At 44.2% G+C, this 19,761-nt stretch overlaps 2 protein-coding genes across 2 annotated transcripts in view; one reads left to right on the top strand and one right to left on the bottom strand.

The window, feature by feature from the left end:
* PLCL1 (phospholipase C like 1 (inactive)) overlaps nt 1-19,761 on the top strand; it is a 304,999-nt gene that overhangs the window by 168,734 nt on the left and 116,504 nt on the right. The gene's annotated exons all lie outside the window — the stretch shown is intronic.
* On the bottom strand, nt 2,129-3,911 carry LOC128845692 (histone-lysine N-methyltransferase 2B-like). The gene is made up of 2 exons (XM_054044588.1): nt 3,836-3,911; nt 2,129-2,670 (listed from the first exon to the last, which is right to left on the bottom strand). The coding sequence occupies exons 1-2, from the start codon at nt 3,849-3,851 to the stop codon at nt 2,177-2,179; spliced, it is 510 nt and encodes a 169-aa protein (XP_053900563.1). The 5' UTR covers nt 3,852-3,911; the 3' UTR covers nt 2,129-2,176.

Genomic DNA, 19,761 nt, shown 5'->3' with positions numbered 1-19,761 from the left:
TATCACAACATGTTCAAGATTTCAACTGAGGGATAGCTCAGTGTTTTGAGCATTGGCCTGCTAAACTCAGGGTTGTGAGTTCAATCCTTGAGGGGGCCACTGAGGGATCTGGGGCAAAATCAGTACTTGGTCCTGCTAGTGAAGGCAGGGGGCTGGACTTGATGATCTTTCGGGGTCCCTTCCAGTTCTATGAGATAGGTATATCTCCATATATAAAACTACCAAGATATTATTAAGGTTATTCTGTGCATTAGGGGTATGTCTACACTACGGGATTAATCCGAATTTAGATAATTCGGATTTGAGAAACAGGTTGTATAAAGTCGAAATGAGTGCGGCCACACTAGCACAGTAATTCGGTGGTGTGCGTCCAAGTACCGGGGCTAGCGTCGATTTCTGCACCGTTGCACTGTGGGTAGCAATTCCATAGCTATCCCATAGTTCCCGCAGTCTCCCGCGCCCATTGGGATTGTGGGTTAAGATCCCAGTGCCTGATGGGACAAAAAACATCGTCGCAGGTGGTTCTGGGTACAGCCTCACTTCCTCCCTCCCTCCCTCCCTCCCTGCATGAAAGCAACGGATGGCAGACAACCATTTTCGCGCCTTTTTTCCTGGGTGGGTGAACACTGCAGACTCCATACCACGGCAAGCATGGAGCCCGCTGAGGTCAAGACAGCACTCATGAATATTGCAAACACCTCGCGCGTTCTCGTGGAGTTTATGCTCAGCCAGGACCAGAAAAACGAGGCGAGGAGGCAGCGGCGGCGGCAGCGCAGCGACAAGCATGATGAGGACATGGACATGGACACGGACACAGAATTCAGTGAAACCACAGGCCCCGGTGCTTTGGAGATCATGTTGTTAATGGGGCAGATTCTATCCATGGAACGCCGATTCTGGGCAAGGGAAACAAGCACAGACTGGTGGGACCGCATAGTGTTGCAGGTCTGGGACGATTCCTAGTGGCTGCGGAACTTTCGCATGCGTAAGGGCACTTTCATGGAACTTTGTGACTTGCTGTCCCCTGCCCTGAAACGCCAGAATACCAAGATGAGAGCAGCCCTCACAGTTGAGAAGCGCGTGGCAATAGCCCTGTGGAAGCTTGCAACGCCAGACAGCTACCGGTCAGTCGGGAATCAATTTGGAGTGGGCAAATCTACTGTGGGGGCTGCTGTGATGCAAGTAGCCAAAGCAATCACTCAGGTGCTGCTACGAAAGTTAGTGACTCTGGGAAATGTGCAGGCTATAGTGGATGGTTTTGCTGCAATGGGATTCCCTAACTGTGGTGGGGCAATAGACGGAACCCATATCCCTATCTTGGTACCGGAGCACCAAGCCACCGAGTACATAAACCGCAAGGGGTACTTTTCAATGGTGCTGCAAGCACTTGTGGATCACAAGGGACGTTTCACCAACATCAACGCGGGCTGGGCGGGAAGGGTTCATGACGCTCGCGTCTTCAGGAACACTACTCTGTTTAAAGGGCTGCAGCAAGGGACATACTTTCCGGACCAGAAAATAACCGTTGGGGATGTTGAAATGCCCATAGTTATTCTTGGGGACCCAGCCTACCCCTTAATGCCATGGCTTATGAAGCCATACACAGGCAGCCTGGACAGGAGTCAGGAGCTGTTTAACTACAGGCTAAGCAAGTGCAGAATGGTGGTAGAATGTGCATTTGGCCGTTTAAAAGGTCGCTGGCGTTCATTATTGACTCGCTCTGACCTCAGCCAAAGAAATCTCCCCATTGTTATTTCTGCTTGCTGTGTGCTCCACAATCTCTGTGAAAGTAAGGGGGAGACCTTTATGGCGGGGTGGGAGGCTGAGGCAAATCGCCTGGCTGCTGATTACGCGCAGCCAGACACCAGGGCGATTAGAAGATCACACCATGAAGCGCTGTGCATCAGAGAAGCTTTGAAAACCAGTTTCATGGCTGGCCAGGCTACCGTGTGAAATATCTGTTTGTTTCTCCTTCATGAAAACCCTCCCCCTTTACTGACTGATTTTCTGTAAGGAACCCACCCTGCCCCTTCCCCCAGCTTTCTTTCAAACCAAATAAAGTCACTATCATTTAAAAATCATTTATTCTTTATTAATAGATTAGAAAAAGAGGGAGGGAACCCGGGTGGTATTTGGGAGGAGGATTGCTGGGAAGGAAAAAGCCACAAAGAAAAGGTTAAAAAAATGACAGCCTTTTGCTTGGGCTGTCTACTGGGGTGGAATGGGAAGGTGTACGGAGCCTCCCCCCCCGCGTTCTTACACGTCTGGGTGAGGAGGATACGGAACATGGGGAGGGGGGAGGGGGGAACAGGGGCTGAAGCGGCAGTCTGTTTTCCAGCAGCCGTTCCTGAACCTCCACCAGACGCCGGAGCAGCCCCAGCGTTGCATCCTTCATCCTCTGGTCTTCCTGCCGCCATCTCTCATCTCGATCGTCTCTCCTCTCCTCACGTTGGTCCCTCCTCTCCTCACGTTGGTCCCTCCTCTCCTCACGTTCACTGACTTCTTTCCTATACTTTGAAACTGTTTCCTTCCACTCATTCAGATGAGCTCTGTCACTCCTGCTGGATTGCATAATTTCAGAAAACATGTCCTCCCGCGTCTTCTTCTTACGACGCCTTATCTGTGATAACCTTCGGGATGGAGGAGGGAGGCTTGAGGAATTTGCAGCTGCTGTAGGGAGGGGAAAAAAGAGAGAATTGTTTTAAAAGCTACATTTTGCAGAACAATGCTTATACTCTTTCACGGTGACCAACACTGTTCACATTACATAGCACATGTGATTTCTGTGCAAGGTCGCATTTTGCCTCTTAATGCTGAGTGCTTGTGGCTTTGCTGCTAGAGATCACAGGTCTGGGCAACAGAATTCGGCTTGCATGCGGCCATGGTAAGCCATTGTTTTACAGCTTCTGCACCCTCCTTTCCCACATACCGAGCATAGCCTGTAGAGTGCTGCAGAAGCCTGGCCAATCTCAGCCAGTTGGGGGGGGGGCAGTGTGGGGGGGCTTGTCTGGGCCCCTTCAGGCAAGTAGAGTGCTGCGGTTTTTCTGTTAACATTCAGCAGCACCAGAAAACAAACTAACCCCCCCCCCCCGCCATGAATTCTCTGGGATGATCACGGTACCCCTCCCCCCACCGCGTGGCTGGTATCAGGGAAGATCCCTGCAGGCACCAAACTACCCCCCCCCCCCCCGCCGCCGACCCCCCCCCCCCTCGCCATGAATTCTCTGGGATGATCACGGTACCCTCCCCCCACCGCGTGGCTGGTAACAGGGAAGATCCCTGCTAGCCAAACGCGGAAAACTTCAGGGCCAATTTCCCATCTGCACTTGGCTAACTGCAGGGAAGGATTTATTTTCCGCCACAGGCAAACAGCCCAGTAGGAACGGCCACCTCTGTCCCCTTAATTAAGTTCCCGTATTTCAACCAGGTTACCAGGAGTGATATCACTCTCCTGAGGATTACACAACAAGATAAAGAACGGATGTTGCTTGAATGCCAGCAAACACCGGGACCATACGCTGCCAGGCTTTGTCAGGCAATGATACCAGATTACTTGCTGCAAGCATGGAGTGGTCAAGTGTCCTACCATGGAGGAGGGAATAAGGATGCACTGCCCAGAAACCTTCTGGCAAGGCTTTCGGAGTACCTCCAGGAGAGCTTCATGGAGATGTCCCTGGAGGATTTCCGCTCCATCCCCATACACGTTAACAGACTTTTCCAGTAGCTACAGACTTTTCCAGTAGCTGAACTGACCGCGAATGCAAAGTCAGGCAAAGTAATCATTAAAAACCGTTTGCTTTTAAAACAAGTTTTATATTTTAAAAGGTAAACTCACCTGAGGTCCCTTCCATGGGGTCAGAGTCTTGGGTACTGGCTTGGGAGGCTTGGGAGGGTACTTCAGTCAGGGTGATAAAAAGATCCTGGCTGTTGGGGAGAATGGAGTGCTGTGTGCTCTCTGCAAGCTCATCCTCCTCCTCCTCCTCCTCCTCTACCCCATCGGCAGAATCCTCAGGCGTCGAGACTATCCCCGACCCAGAATCCACGAACAAAGGTGGGGTAGTGGTGGCAGCCCCCCCTAGAATTGCATGCAGCTCGGCGTAGTAGCGGCATGTCCGCGGCTCTGACCCGGAGCGACCGTTTGCCTCCTTTGTTTTTTGATAGGCTTGTCTGAGCTCCTTGACCTTCACGCGGCACTGCTCAGAGTCCCTATTGTGGCCTCTCTCCATCATGCCCTTGGAAATTTTTTCAAAAGTTTTTGCATTTCGTCTTTTAGAACGAAGTTCTGCAAGCACTGAATCCTCTCCCCATACAGCGATCAGATCCAGTACCTCCCTCACGGTCCATGCTGGTGCTCTTTTTCGATTATCAGCCTGCATGGTTACCTGTGCTGATGAGGTATCTGTGGTCACCTGTGCTCTCCACGCTGGGCAAACAGGAAATGAAGTTCAAATGTTCGCGGGGCTTTTCCTGTCTACCTGGCCAGTGCATCCGAGTTCGGATTGCTGTCCAGAGCGGTCACAATGATGCACTGTGGGATAGCTCCCGGAGGCCAATACCATCGAATTGCGGCCACACTAACCCTAATTCGAATTGCTAAAATCGATTTTGGCGCTACTCCGCTCGTTGGGGTGGAGTACAGAAATCGATTTAAAGGGCCCTTTACATCGAATTAAATGGCGTCGTTGTGTGGACGGTTACAGGGTTAATTCGAATTAAAGCTGATAAATCCGAATTAAAGTCGTAGTGTAGACCAGGCCTAGGAAAAGGAAATAGAGAAAGGGCAAGATTTTTCAGATAATTTAAAGAGCAATTGAAATCTTCTGGAAATGTATAGAAAACATTTTGTTGAGGGGAAAAAGTTCTACTCTTTGTCCTCTGTTCTTTATTGTGTCTCATTCTTTATTTCTAAGGAGTCACATGAAAGCAGGAACTTGGTCTCTTAAGAGTTTGTCTATTTCCACTGCCGATCTTCCGTTTATGATATCACAGTAATATCGACAGCCACCAATGAGGAGGTGTGTGTACCTGCAATAAAAGACTGATGGCATGGCCCTGCTGACCCAGATCAACTGGTGTGGTCTTGTGCGGAGGGGCTAAAAATTGTAGTGTAGAGTTTGGACTTGGGCTGAAACCCCACAAAGGGGGTTGGGTTCCCAGGCTCTAGCCTGAGTCTGAATGTCTACATTTTAGCCCCGCAGCCCCAACTAGTCAATTGCTCCAAGCTCTGAGACTTGGTGCTATGTGTTTTTATTGCAGTGTAGATGTACCCGCAGAGGACTAAGAGCAGAAGTCATATCCTGCTTGTCTAGCACAAATAGTCCCACTGAAATCAATAAGACTATTTGTGTGACTAAAGGAAGCAGGATTTGTCCCAGCTGCGGGACAAGTAACTACAGCAGCAAGGGATAGCCCAGTGGTTTGAGCTTTGGCCTGTTAAACCCAGCGTTGTGAGTTCAATTCTTAAGGGGGCTGCTTAGGGATGTGGGGCAAAAATCAGTACTTGGTCCTGCTAGTAAAGGTAGGGGTCTGGACTCGATGACCCTTCGGGGTCCCTTTCCACCTCTATGAGATTGGTGTATCTTAATTAATTTAAGAGCAGATACACTCTTAAGAAGCAATAATCCTTTTACCTGCAAATGTCTTGGGTAATAAAGAGCAAGGGAAGGGAAAAAAGGGAGACCTCACTCTGAACAGAATAGCTCCCAAATAGCATGGTTTTCAAGAAATATCATTTAGAAAGGTTCTCTTCTTTAGTCTCAGATGATACAGATAATTTTTATTGGTATAAATGTTAAACCCTGCTATATCTTAGACATGCAAGTAGTCCCATTGGCTTCAGTGAAAGAATGCTGTTCATTTTTACTTCTGCATGCCAGTGGGTTTGAGTGTGCTCCTGAAAGCAAGCATGAGAAAAATAAAGAGGCCAGATGAGGATAAAAGCCAGTAAGCATTGGAAGGAACAGATTATATTAATGATACCAGTAGGTGCAGCTTGCTTGCAGTTTTGTAAATGACAGAGATGCCAACATTCCTAATCTTGTAGGTGAGATAGAAGGCTGAGAAGAGTGAACAAGGTTTGCATTCTACCTATTTAAATTGATTGGATATTCTCCACTATTCTTGTAGTGTAGGAGTGAGATAGGAAGTTTTCTGGGGCAAGACGGAGTCTTGCTGCTTGCATGCTGCGAAAGATGGAGCTGACACTTTATTTATTTCTGCAGATCTAGAAAACTAACACAAAGGCGCCTCTTTTACACTCCAGGCGCCTTGAAACAAATATTTAAAACTACAAATGAATATAAAGGCAACGGCCAGCAACATTCTCAACCATATATAGCAATTGCTAGTTCAGCCTTATAACTGGGGGCAGGGTGCAGGGATTGGAGGGGAAGGATATGCCTTCCCTCATAATAGCACCTGAATGAAAATTCCTCCCTTCCCAAAAGGCCCTCTAATGGGGCATTGTGTCTCGAAGGTCAACAAATGTGAATTGTTTTGGATTACATTCCTAAGGGAGCCCTGCTGCTCAATGGCCTTGCCATCAGCTCCCTTTCTTTTAGATTGGAGGAACTCCAGGTTGAGCACCCTGCTGATTCTCCATTGCACTAGGTGTGGTGTGGGGGGGTATCTCTCAAGCAGGCCACTCCCATGATAACATTTGGAATGTTTCAACTGAGCAAGCATGATGCCTATTCAATCAGAGAAATCCACCCACATGTGTAGATCCTGTCTTAAGCTCCATGGTGTGAATTACCAGGTGAGTACCTGCAAGGTTGTGGTGGGTCCCCACTCCTGCATTTGTACTGAAGAGAGGATTTATACCAGATAGGTGCAAAGGGTACCTTTTGAGAATAGGCTTTTGGGTTGGTGATGGTGCAGATCCATTGGCCCTAACCAGGCCCGCCGACAGCAATTCTGGTCCCCTTCTGGCACGGCGCTCTTCTGGCACAGCCAGGTCTCTCACATGCCTGTCCGGCATCCTTCGCTGCCGCCGGTACCACCCCGTGTGCGCCGAGGGGCCCTGCAGCCTGCCTGGGCAATTTAAAAGGGCCTGGGGCCCCCCGCTGCTGCTGCCACTACCACAGCAGCGGCGGTGGCTGGGGGCCCCCAGGCCCTTTTAAATTGCCCGGGCCCCTGGGCAATTGCCTCCTTTGCCCCCCCATTGGCAGGCTTGGCCCTAACAACCAGCAACACATGCAGCTGAAGTAGCAGTTGGGATGGGAGGGGGGTAGATTTTTTTTCTTCCCAGTCCCTCCTATGGGACCTGGAATTTATTCAGGGTATGTGAATTTTGCCCCTGATAAATTGCACGGCTCCTTCAAAACAGTGTTTGGTTTTGGTTTTTTTAATCAGCTGAATTACCAATTCTGTCTTCTAGGTGTATAACCCAGTTCTGTGTTTTGAAACTGGCAATTCCAAGGTGTTAGATGCTCTAGAAAGAGAATTCTTTTGGGTTCTTGGGAAGAAGGGGTGTTGGTACACAGCTGCATTATTTTATAAACCCCAGATATTTGTGTTGCTCACACCCTATTGTATCTCCATATTATTTAAATCAGTTTTTCCTGTCTAGATAACTCTGCTAGGAATCATGCATTATTAAGTTAAAAAATAATACTCAGCTGGAACTAAGACTTGGCAAGCGCATAGCTGTTCATTATTTGGTAATAGCTATTCAGAAATAGCGTTGAGTTTCTCAGAATACTCTATAAGGTTAGCTGACTAATGTGTGCAAATCATTCTGTAGGACATAAATATGTGACTCGCAGGTTAAAGCTATCTCATGCAGAAAACGGCTTGCTGGTGCAATGATTTAAGGAAGTGATGCATGGAAATGATGTTAATTTAAATGTCACAGTTTAGAAAAATTAAAGGCCAAATCATTCAGTTAGAACACTAGGGAGCCCCCTGCTTTTTGTTTTTGTACTACATATTATAATTCCCTATAGCGCTATTATCACTATTATTTATTGTTTAAATTATGTTAGCATCTAGAGACCTCAGTCATGATTGTGGCTGCATTCTGTTAGGTACTAAATACACACATGAAAACACTGTCCTTTTCCTGAAGAGCATGCAATTTTTCTCATGTTTATAATTATAGTCATATATGAATGTGCATATTTACATATTGTGGTGTATATTTTATAGATATATGTGTGTGTGTGTGTGTGTGTGTATACGTGTGTATGCATGAAGAAACATTTATCAAAGTATAATGTATAAACACTTTTGTCTGGGTACTTGTGGGCATCATTGTATCAACCACATGTGCTGCATTAACTTTGCCTGTGTTATGGAAATAGTAAAATTGCAAATCATGTTTGTAACTCCAGAAATCTGTGGAATTGAGCTACGGTAATATCGTTTTATCATCACTCAATAGTACAGACATAATATGAAAGAAAAACCATCTCTTTCGCTCCTTGTAGTCCTATGCTGAATTAAAGTCAGCAACAGAGCAGCCCATGGATGTTTTTTTTGCTAGTCCTGGAACACTATTTACAGTGTGGTTGCACAAAGTTGATAAAATGGGCCACATTTTGCTCTCAGTTACACCTTGTGCAGTGATATTAAACTAATGGAGGGTAAACCAGGGCAGAGTTGAGCTCATTATGTTATTTCTGCCATGTAGACATCGATCAAGTACTGTTGCAAAGCAAATCCCTCTTCTTATGTTTCACTGATCCAGGACATTGATGACAGTGCTAATGTTGTCAGGCTAAAATAGGGTGGATCCACAGATCCCTCTTCCTCCTCCCCCTTTGAGTCCTCCCAAGATATGGCACTACAGGCGCTGTGAAATCTCGCTGTCTCTTTCTCAGTGGCTCCCTTTGCATCTCACAAATGCTTTTGGCTGCAAAAGGTGGGCTTGCTGAGTGATTTAAAAATGTTTTATCTGTAGTATTCCTCCCTGGGCATTGATTATAGAGCACCACGCAGCTCTGGGCACAGTATCCTACTGCTGGTCACTTTCTTAACTCATGGGATGATGATTATGATCTTTCACCAATAGCACTTAAAATATACGGAATTAGTTATGGGGATCTCTTCAATTTAGCACTGAAAAGATGACACAGCAGCTGTTTAATGGTACTCAACAATCCCACGCAATGTGTTAGGATAAGTCAGGAAAATTACATTTCCCAGAGGAAATTGCAGGAGGAATTTAGGTGAGCAAAATGCAATTGCAGTACTTGAGTTGGATTTTGCAAGGCTGGTGGGTTTAGCATCCCTACGGCTGTAGAAAGTGCCATGAGCTCTTCAATGGACAGGTCAGTGGTTTTACAGTTCAGCTGACCTGGACCACCTCTGCTGAGCTTGTGAGATCTGATCAAGGTCACAGCGTAAGGTTGAATGCTGAGGCTATAAGTTGCACTGTAAAATTACAGGTTATAAAATTAGCGTTCCACTGTAAGCTTCTCCTTCTGTCACCCCCCCCCCCCCAAGTCTGTAATATGTCCCCTAAATACAGCAGTGCAAGTAGAAATAATTTCTTGCTGGTACTGCACTCATGGGAGGGACACCAGGGGGGTACGTGACCTCCCCATTTGACCCTCCATGTGACTCTTCTCTGCCCTGCCCCCAACCCGGGACCCCCACGCTCTCCCCATTCCCTCTGACACCCCCCTTTGTACATACAAACATCAACATGCTTAACTACTCACTTCCCCCCAAATACCAGTATGTAGTATTCACTCTGCTTATATGGAATATGGGAGTTGGGTGAGGAGCCATTTCAGCGTATGAATGACTTATTAAAAGCCAAATTTTAAGTAGAACTGGGAGATTTAACTTCCTTTATAGGAACAGACTCCTGAAACTCTTACTAGCCCACAAAAGTGGTCCATAGTCATGCAAATAGTCCCATTGTCTTCAATGGGACTGATCAAGTGATTAAGGGTTTACAGGATTAGGTTCCAAGTTTGTATATTGTTCTGGATGAAATTGACAATGCTTGAGCTGTCAGATCAGAAGGAGCTTCATTCGAATAAAGGTGGGCAAATGTGTGATAAGTCTTAGCTCCGTTGCTAAGATGAGGAACATATTTTCAGCAAAGTTCTTGACAGATTCCCAAGGCAGCTGGCTTAAGGTTGTCAGTGTCTGGCATTATAATCTTCATTTATAGTTCTCTCACCCACAAAGCTGGAAAATGAGGCATTTGTTTTCTTTGTTTTGCTGCTCCAGTTCCAGTTCGCAAAATGCCTGTTTGGCTGCAAAAAAGAATTCTAGATACCTTGGGGACAACACCTGATTCCCATCAGGCTGCAGAACTGGGCAGACATCAGAATCCAAACCTCCTCTGGTCAGTGCAAGCAGAGGCATTCCTCTAATGATTTGGACTTGATGTGATGCAGTCATGGATAATTTAGACCAATCGGGAGAAACTGAATAAAAACCACTGTTTAAACACCTTCAGTCCCCCCACCATCCTTTCCCTCTTGAGGACTCCTGACCCATGTAACAGCACAATACATATGCTAACAAACTTAAACAAAGTGTTTGCTTGTTAGCATATGTATTGTGCAGTTAAAGCCATATAAAGAATGAATGTCCTCCCAAGCCATGTTCTGCTCCTTTAAGGAGCAGAGTGCAGCCCCTCGGGGATGGAAGGTTTTTACATATTAAACCCTCTATCTGAAACAGGATGGAACAGTCTTGAATTGTTTAGGATGCAAACTTTTTTCTTATATACGATGCTAACTTAATTGCAAGAAAATACACACACACACTATATACACATAGACCTATATATATATATATATATATATAGTAAAAGTTATAATTAATGTACATAGTTTTTACTGCATTACATTTTACAAAAACAATAGATTTTGTAAATAGAGAGAATCTATTGTAAATTGTAGCTATAAAAACTGTTTACACAATTTATAATGTTTACTTTATATGTGTGTGCATATAATTGTGTGTGTGTGGGGGGGGTTTCTGGTAAACATTAATGGAGAAACATTGTGTACAAGAGAGAGGTTTGCATTGCATCCTGTTTTAGATACATTTCGAAGTGCCAAGAAGCCATTTTAGGCAATCTGAAATAAAACAGAAGAAACCAGAATGGCAAAAACAAATGCAATGGAAAAGATACTGAAGTAGAACAGCATCTATCTCAGAAGTTTACTGAAACATGAGATTGTGGGTAACCATCAAAGCCAATATTAGTGGAGACGGCCCAGTTCTGAGTGTGTAGAGGATTGAATTCTAATGCTCCTCAGATTAGCTATTACAATGTAAAGATCAGAGCAGCGCAATTTATGGAAAAACTCACTGTGTCGGTAGATAGTGCTGTAGTAGCTGACTAGGTAAGCATTGTTTTGTCCTTCTACTTTTGCTTTAAAGACATGCTGATGAGACAGCTAGTGGGTTGTGAACAACTTTAACACGGGTCTCAAGGTGTTTTTACTTAGCACCGCAACCTGGTCTCTCACGGTAGTCTGATGTATAGTCTGTGGAAGGGAAAGATGTTTGAAAATGAAGTTTTATGTTGTAATTGTTATTCCTGCATCTCCTCCTGGCCATGACCATGAGAGGTGGCATCTTTTGTGCCAGTTTTCATTAAATGCCCCACCCCCTATGCTGCATTAGTTTATACTACTATACTATATGAAATGCTTCTCATGCTGTGAAATGTCAGACTGGTGTGCTGGAGCAACATAGTCACAATTTTCTTTTAACTTTCAAAGCTGTTGGTTTAGTTGGATGGTAAAGAGCGTATGTCAGCACCATGCAGCGTGCGCAGACTAGTGAGGAAGTGGGAAGCTGTTAGGTCTGATTTACCACTCTATCACACTGCTTTTACATCAGTGTGATACTATTGATGTCAATGGAGTTTGACTAGCATAACACCGGTCTAACAGAGAGGAGAATCAGGCCCATTGTATACAGAAGCAATGAATCCAGTTACAGTTTAGCAAGAAGCTAATGAAAGGTGCAGAGCTGACAAGTGAAGTCTTTCAGTGTTGCACTCAAGTGTTGACATAAAATTGAGAAGAAAAAAGTGGAAACTCCACCACTCCATGATAGCTGAATTGTGCACAGAAGTATTGGTCTCTGACACGTGAATGTTGCTATGATTCCATATGCTGTCCAGGAACCAAGAGTTAGTCAATACTATTGTAAAGATCATTGAGCAGAACAGCCAAATTAATTCCTGGTGTAACCCCATTAATGTAAGTGGAGTTTTATACCAAGCGTGAATTTGCCCCATTGATGATGATAAGATGCAGGAAGCTTCTGATCTACTAAACAAGGCTCACAATGCATTTGCTGAGCGGGGCTCTGAGGGATGTGAAACAAGTTGTCTCCTTATGTTAGAGGCTGGCTTGAACATTCGTTGAACGCTGCCCTTTCAAATGTGCCAGACTGCTGAGGCATTCTGGTGAAATTCTTTGATAGGTAATAAATTAATCCAATAACCACTTGTGAGCCAAAGACTCTCTAGGGAAATGACGCAGTTACTTATATTAACAGCTGATATGAGCTTTATACCTACTGGTTCAAGTCCAGCTGCAAGCCTTGACACTAAGGTGCTAAGTTCCTAGTAGCCAGTAAAGGGAATTTGGTGATTACAGTGGGTGTCGTTTTCATGATTTTGTTAAGGATACAAAAACTCTTCTTATTATGGTCCTGGAAAGCTAAACAGGATCTTGGACCAAGCCCTGTATTATATTCTCTTCAGGATATACACCTCTACCCTGATATAACGCTACCCGATATAACACGAATTCGGATATAACGCGGTAAAGCAGTGCTCTGGGGGGGCGGGACCGTGCACTCCGGTGGATCAAAGCAAGTTTGATATAGTGCGGTTTTACCTATAACGCGGTAAGATTTTTTGGCTCCCGAGGACAGCGTTATATCGGGGTAGAGGTGTACCATGTAAGACGTAATGATGGAAAATTAAGAGCCGCCATACAAGTAGGTAACTTCTTTGGGCTCAAGAAAAGTAGCTAAATTCCAAGAAAATATTTTAAATTTATTATTATTATTACTTAGTATTTTTAAAGCTGTTTCCCCCCCTCCGTCCTACAAGCATAGGAGAATGAGGTCTTTGCCTTTAGTATCTTGCAATGTAATGGCTCAGTCCTGGGACCCTTACACAAGCAGACCCTGATATTGCAAACATTTCTGCATGTGTTGAATGCATGTAGTTCTGTTGGCATTAGGGGGGCACACACATCAGTAAAGGTGAAGACATGTAAATTTAAGCACATACACAGGATTGGGGCCATATACCTTACTCTTGTGAGTGATCCCATTGACTTCAAGGAGAGTATTCTGTGAATAAGGACTGCTCTCTTGAGTAAGGGTTGGGCTCAAAATTAGGTATTGTACAGGTAATGGAAGTGGAAAAGGACACATCTGAACAAAACGTGATTTGCCTTGCTAGACACTTAGAGTATTTTTTATGTGAGTTAAGAAAATTAGCTCAGATGTGATGGCAGCTGTAGTTGATATAAGAAAGGACACTTGCGGGAATGTAGCAGAAAAATGAGAGAGGCAAGGCAGGGTGGTTGGCATAGGGAAAATTGGCACAACCCTTCTCTTTTTAATACTGTTTTTACTTCTCAGATATATATCATAAATAGAGGAACATACTGTTTGCTAGTGCTGGTTTTTTTTTTTTACAAAAGGGATAAGAAAAAGTCCTGGCCTGCCAATATGTAGATTAAAATCACAATGAGCTGTATTTCCTGGAAGGCAGCACATCAACCGTAGCCTTTGGGGGGGCTAGAGAGAGCATTTCATTCATGTGCTATTTCGACAGAATGCATTGTTTTGAAAAGCCCTGGAAGTTAGTCTCAAAACATTCAGCGGCGTGCATCTGTGAGGCTCGGTGCAGAACTCTGTGTAGCCATTGTTTAGTGGGCCATTTAAAAAGCCGGACATGAAAGCAGTCTGGAAATCCTCAAACAGAATCCCAAATACTGTACAATGGTATTTATTTTGGCCTAGATTGTGCCCAGCCCTGTGAGGGTGTGCAGAGGACAGGGGTGCTGGGAGGTGCGGCTGCACCCCCCCCCTGGCTTGAAGTGGTTTCCATCATAGACAGGGTTTACAGCTTAGTTCAATGGCTTTCAGCCCCCCACTATACAAATTGTTCCAACGCCGCTGGCGAAGGATGGCTGGGAGGTGGGAAATGAGAAAAGTGAAAGAATCCTTCCTTACCTTAAAAGCAACAGAGGGTCCTGTGGCACCTTTAAGACTAACAGATTCTGTTAGTCTTAAAGGTGCCACAGGACCCTCTGTTGCTTTTTACAGATTCAGACTAACACAGCTACCCCTCTGATACTTCCTTACCTTGTATGCCTATATAGAAGTCAGGCAAACGTAACCTCCGTCTGCTCCAGGCTGAGCGACTCAAGTACTGGCAACAGTATTAACACCCCAGAGTTCAGGTGTGAGGTTGTGGAGTGAGGGCAGGGCCATATCCCGCTGCCCTGACTGGCACCAGGTTGACAAGCTAGAGGGTGAAGCAGCAGCCACACCTATGTGTTCTTGCCAGTACACTCCCACTGTCTGCCTCAGGCACAAGGCCTCTGGGAGCTGCTGTTATGGGTAGTATGTCTCCACACACACTGCAGTTCTGGCTGGATCGAATGCTACAATCTAACCCTTCTATAGGGAACATCTTTCTTCAATAAAATATAGCAAGTATTGGTCTTTCACATAATTTTACAATGGAAAGTGAGGAGAGGTTGCTCTAGTGTTACCTGGAACTGTTTTCCAAAGCAGTCATCTCCTTTGTCCTCCTAATGAATGACCACCCCTGCCCCCACAAAAAAAGTTTCCCCCCCTCAATCTGAAATGGGATGCGGGGATACCAATATGCTATTTATGTATAACTGTATTACACTCCCTGTTTTCCTGCACACCTCTCTTCAGGGTTTCTCAGAAAGCATAACACAAAGTTAAACCTTAGGACTATTGTACATAACCTGCTGAAAGTAGGCATTAACAGGTCCCAAGCAGCTTCAAGAGAGAGAATGTATCATACAGCTTCTTAATACACAATTAATAAACACAAGAACATTGTATTATCTAGACCATCCGTTATGCCAGCATTTCTTAGCTCCAAGGCCTAAAATAGATAAGCTAAAATCTTGTAGGCCTCAGCCTACAGGTCTTGAGTTTCAGCCTTCCTTCCTTAGATATCTAATACATGATTATTCCTTCTAAATACTGATCAATCTTATGCTTCTATAATTCTACAACTTTGTTTAACATACAATGATTATACTGTATATAACATTACATGTTAATTAATCATAACATCACACACAATAAATGAATAATAAACTAAAATCATTGGCTACAATATTGGCAAAAGCCATAGTGTAGACGCTGTTCTACCAGCAACAAACTGCCTTTGTCAGTATAACTTATTTTGTTCAGGGAACTGGTATAAACTGGACTATCAAAAGCACTCTTGCCAGTATAAGCTGGGTCTATATTGGGAGGGTTCACTGGCATAGTTATACTAGCGAAGACATGGCCTAAATTGTCCTGCCTTGCTCTCTGTATGTGTGCAGACATGCAGAGGATTCAACTAAAATCCATGTCTCCACTCCACTGCTTCTCTCCCTTGCTTTGAACCTCCAAAAAAAAAAAAAAAAAAAAAGGGGGGGGGGGCAAAAAAGCTGCAGTATAAGCAAGTGCATCACAAATACACGTGTACAATTCCTTTTACCACTGATGAGATGTACAGCACACACTCACTTTGCAGAGAACAGACCCTTTGGGACCATCTGGAACATGGATGAGCTGTAGATCACAGCACAGTATGCTATCCTGGCATATCTTATAAATAATAGTGGGCTGGAAATTGACTCTCCTTTTGGAGCAGTGAAGACTCCACACCTGTGCTCTGATCAAAATGGGGGAAAAAAGGAAAAACTGTCAAGATATCACTCTTTGGAACATAAAATATGCTTATCGTTCTGCACAGTGAGCCAAATTCTGCTGTCAGATAAACGCAATTGCAAATCAAGTCAGCAGGACTTGGAAATGTGTATCTAAGGGCTGACATTTTTTGCCCAATTTACACAAATAAGATATATGTTGTTACACATAAAGACTTAAGCCCAGATACTGAAAGGGCCTTAAGGTCCTAACTTCCATTGATTTAGGAGCTGGGCCTCAGACCTACATTTTCCAAAATGACTAGGGATTTTGGGTGGCCAACTTGAGACATCTTAGAGAGGCTGGATTTTCAGAGAGCAGGTGCTTAGTACTTACTCACAATTATCCTCCTTTAAGGTGTCTGCATACTTTAAAATTGAGGTACCCACAATTGCTAGTCACTTTTGAAAATGTAGGCCTGAGTCAATTTATATTTACTCAAGACCTGATTCTGCAAACACTTCTATGCATGTGCTTAACTTTACTATTTGAGAAGCCCTAATGGGGCTACCCCCAGTACTAAAGTTAAGCATGTATATAAGTATTTACAAAACTGAGCCCCCTTTTTTTTTTTTAAATTAACAATTAGATTCCATAATCAAATGTTAGTGAGGTGTGGTCTACTAGTTTGAACACACGTCTGGAAATCACGGATAATGTACTATTTAATCCTGGTTCTGCCATGACTGGTTCTATCATCTTAGGAAAGTCAATTAAGTTCTCTGTCTCAGCATCCCTGACGGGAGAGGTAGAGGTGGGAATGATAATACTTACCTACTATAGGACTGATCTGATCCAAAGTCTGCAAAGAAGCTCCCATGGACTTCAATGGACTTTACATCCAACACTGGATAAGGCTGCTGTGAAGATTAATTTGGTCATCTTTAATTTCTCTGGTGTAGATAATACTTAGTCCTGCCATGAGTGCAAAGGACTAGACTAGATGACCTCTCGAGGTCCCTTCCAGTTCTATGATTCTTTGACCATGAAGAGCCCTACAGAAGTGCTAAGTGTTGTTACGTTACATAGCCTGTTATGCTGTGAGAAAAAGAAAGCAGTAGTAAAAACTCTTTTTACAAGCTTCCCACTCTGTATCATTTTTAGAAACATTAGGTCAAAAGGCACTTGTGGCATAGAGATCCCATCAAATGTGTGTCTAAAAATATTCCTAAAACTTCTTTCTGCCTGTAACTGCTGTAACCTCTTCATAGCCATAGACCAAAACATTGTTCTAAACCCTTTTGGGTATGGTTAAAGGCCATATCAGGAAATGGAATAGCTTAAAATAAATAAGTAGTAAAATGCTCAGAAATAGAAATAGAATTCTCTAGAAATCCCTAATTTAGATAGGCAGGTATAATGTATATTTCAGAATCAGTAATTTTACAGTGAAGAAATTGGCCTGACAGATTAAAAATGGGATAATTACTTTTTAAAAAGCCTTATATTTAGAATTCCTCAGAAGTTTTTTGGTGTTGTGCCAGATTCATTCCTTGTGTTGTTTCATTTCAAGCATCTAATTTTGGATCTCCACTGTCATTTATCAAGTCTTTCTCCTGAAAACTGCTCTTGTTATCAGCTCTATCATAAACACCGTCTTTTTTTGTGTATCTGTTTTAGCAAGGCTTTTTACAGCTTAGCTAAAAGAGTTTCTGTGTATTACCTGAATTAGCAGCAGTATTCACAAAGCCGCAGGTCTAAACTGACTACTTAAAAAGAATAATGTGAGGATCAGAAAAAATGTGTTTATTGTAAAAGAGCTGAAACAGAACACTGTGGGCATATCTACACAAACACTGCATGGCAAGCTGGGGTGTAAACCTACTGCACCCCAATGTACCATGCACTAAGTGTCATGGGAACCCTACTGCTGTGCACTAATTCCTAGTGTGCATTGCAGTGCGTACTAGGGAACTTTCAGTGTGCAGTAGCAGGGTTACTGCGTGGCACGCTGGAGTGCTGTGTATTTACACACAAGCTTGCTGAGCAGTAAATGTGTATGTAGACATGCCCTATATGTGTATTACATACAACAAACCAAGTGAAAAGAACATTGTAAAATCAAGTACTCTACAGTTAGGAAATGCCTGAATTAAGTTTGCCCGTGCAACCTTAATTCCATTCCCTGGTATGTATGCATTATGATACAATCTTTACATGGTCACTTACTATTTTTTCCACACAATCTCAGCCTCATATCTGTTCTGTGGTTTTATACTGTGACCCATCACTCTAGTATCTGAGTGCCTACCACATAAATTTGATAGCAGTAGCAAAGTTCCCAGTGACTTTGGGCAAATGGATTAATTTCTCTGTACTTCAAGTTACCTGTTTTTAATAATGTTCACCTCAGTGAAGTGTGGTGGTGTTTCCTTAAAGAGAGGTTCTCTGGAGGTATGTCTACACAAGGATAAAAGACCTGCGGCATGGCCGCAGCTGGCTTGGGTCAGCTGACTTAGAGCCGTGGGGCACAGGCTGCTGGGCTACAAATTGCTGTGTAGACATTCAGGCTCAGGCTGGCGCCCGAGCTCTGAGACCCTTTGTCCTCACAGGGTTCCAGAACTTGAGCTCCAGCCCGAACCCGAGTGTCTACACAGCAGTTGTTTGGCCCCGTGAGTCTGAGCCAGCTGACCTGGACCAGCCACAGGTTTTTTATCCCTGTGTAGACATACCTTGGGAGGTATTACTGGGAAGCTGGTGCCACCCAACTGCACATTCAGTTTTTAACTCAGGGACATTAGGTCTATATGAGACACCATTTCTTTATCTGGATGGTGCATCAGGGTGCAGACTGTGAATGTTATTTACCCAGACACAAAATTTGAGCGACTCCTCAGGCAGTTGAACTTTTGAATTAATAAGCAACATAAGCGAGTAGAGGAGCAGGGCCCGCTTCATTTGATTAGAGCAATTTAAATTGCCTAAGCAGAGGCTGATGCCTTGTGCTTTCGCGCTGACTCTTTTTAATTAAAAACAAAGGCTATTAGCATGGGTGCTAGGAGACAACAAAATGATAGTATTTTCAAAGCTCCCTTTCATTCTGAACCTATTTTTGAAATGCTAATAGCAGTGTATTTGCCTGGGGCTGCTATATTATAAGCAAAATTTGCAAATACTTAACTGCTTTGCTATTTTTACACTTAGCAACTCCAGCACAAATTCTGCTGACATGTTTTTATAGCCTTTTACTATAGGCATTGAAGTTCAAGCCTTAATAAACATTCAGTGTCTTGAAGAGGCAGATTGATCTTTACGGACATTTAATCTACCAGTTGGCATTTTGTTGAAGTGTAACAGAGACGTGCCAGGTACTATTTATTTTACCATAAGAAAAGCCAGCGAGATTTTTAATCCATTAGACAAAAACGGAAGATCCCAGCCTTGCAGTTCTTGCTCAGGCACAACTCCCAGGGATTTCCATGGGAATGTTGCATAAGGAGTACAGGGTTGGCCCCCAAATGCTTTTACAGACATGTTTGTTCCATGAGAGCCAGTAGGATCTAATAGCTACACCTCAGAACTCTCAGCCCAACGATGAGGTGCTATAGTAGCTTTCAGCTGCCTTTTTACCCTTCGGATTTGAACCTGGTCTGGTCTGCTGGAGTGACAAGTGTAATTTAGACCGCCCCAGAGGCCTCCATGGGCTGCCCTCTGGGCTGCAGCACTGTATGCTATGGCCGTGCCCTAGTAGGGCACTGTCGCTCCCAGTCCTGCCCTGGGCAGACCTTCTGTGCCAGCGTTTATGAGGGGGTCCTCAGGGGAGGTAGGTTGTTGGCTGCCTTCCTCAGTGCCTGTGCTGGGGGAATCTGGTCAGAAATAGGATTTTTAGGACCCCTTTTACACTGC

This window comes from Malaclemys terrapin, chromosome 11 (assembly GCF_027887155.1).
Source record: "Malaclemys terrapin pileata isolate rMalTer1 chromosome 11, rMalTer1.hap1, whole genome shotgun sequence".
Lineage (NCBI taxonomy): Eukaryota > Metazoa > Chordata > Testudines > Emydidae > Malaclemys > Malaclemys terrapin.
The sequence above is the reverse complement of the archived record's forward strand: the minus strand, read 5'-3'. Positions and strand labels throughout refer to the sequence as shown.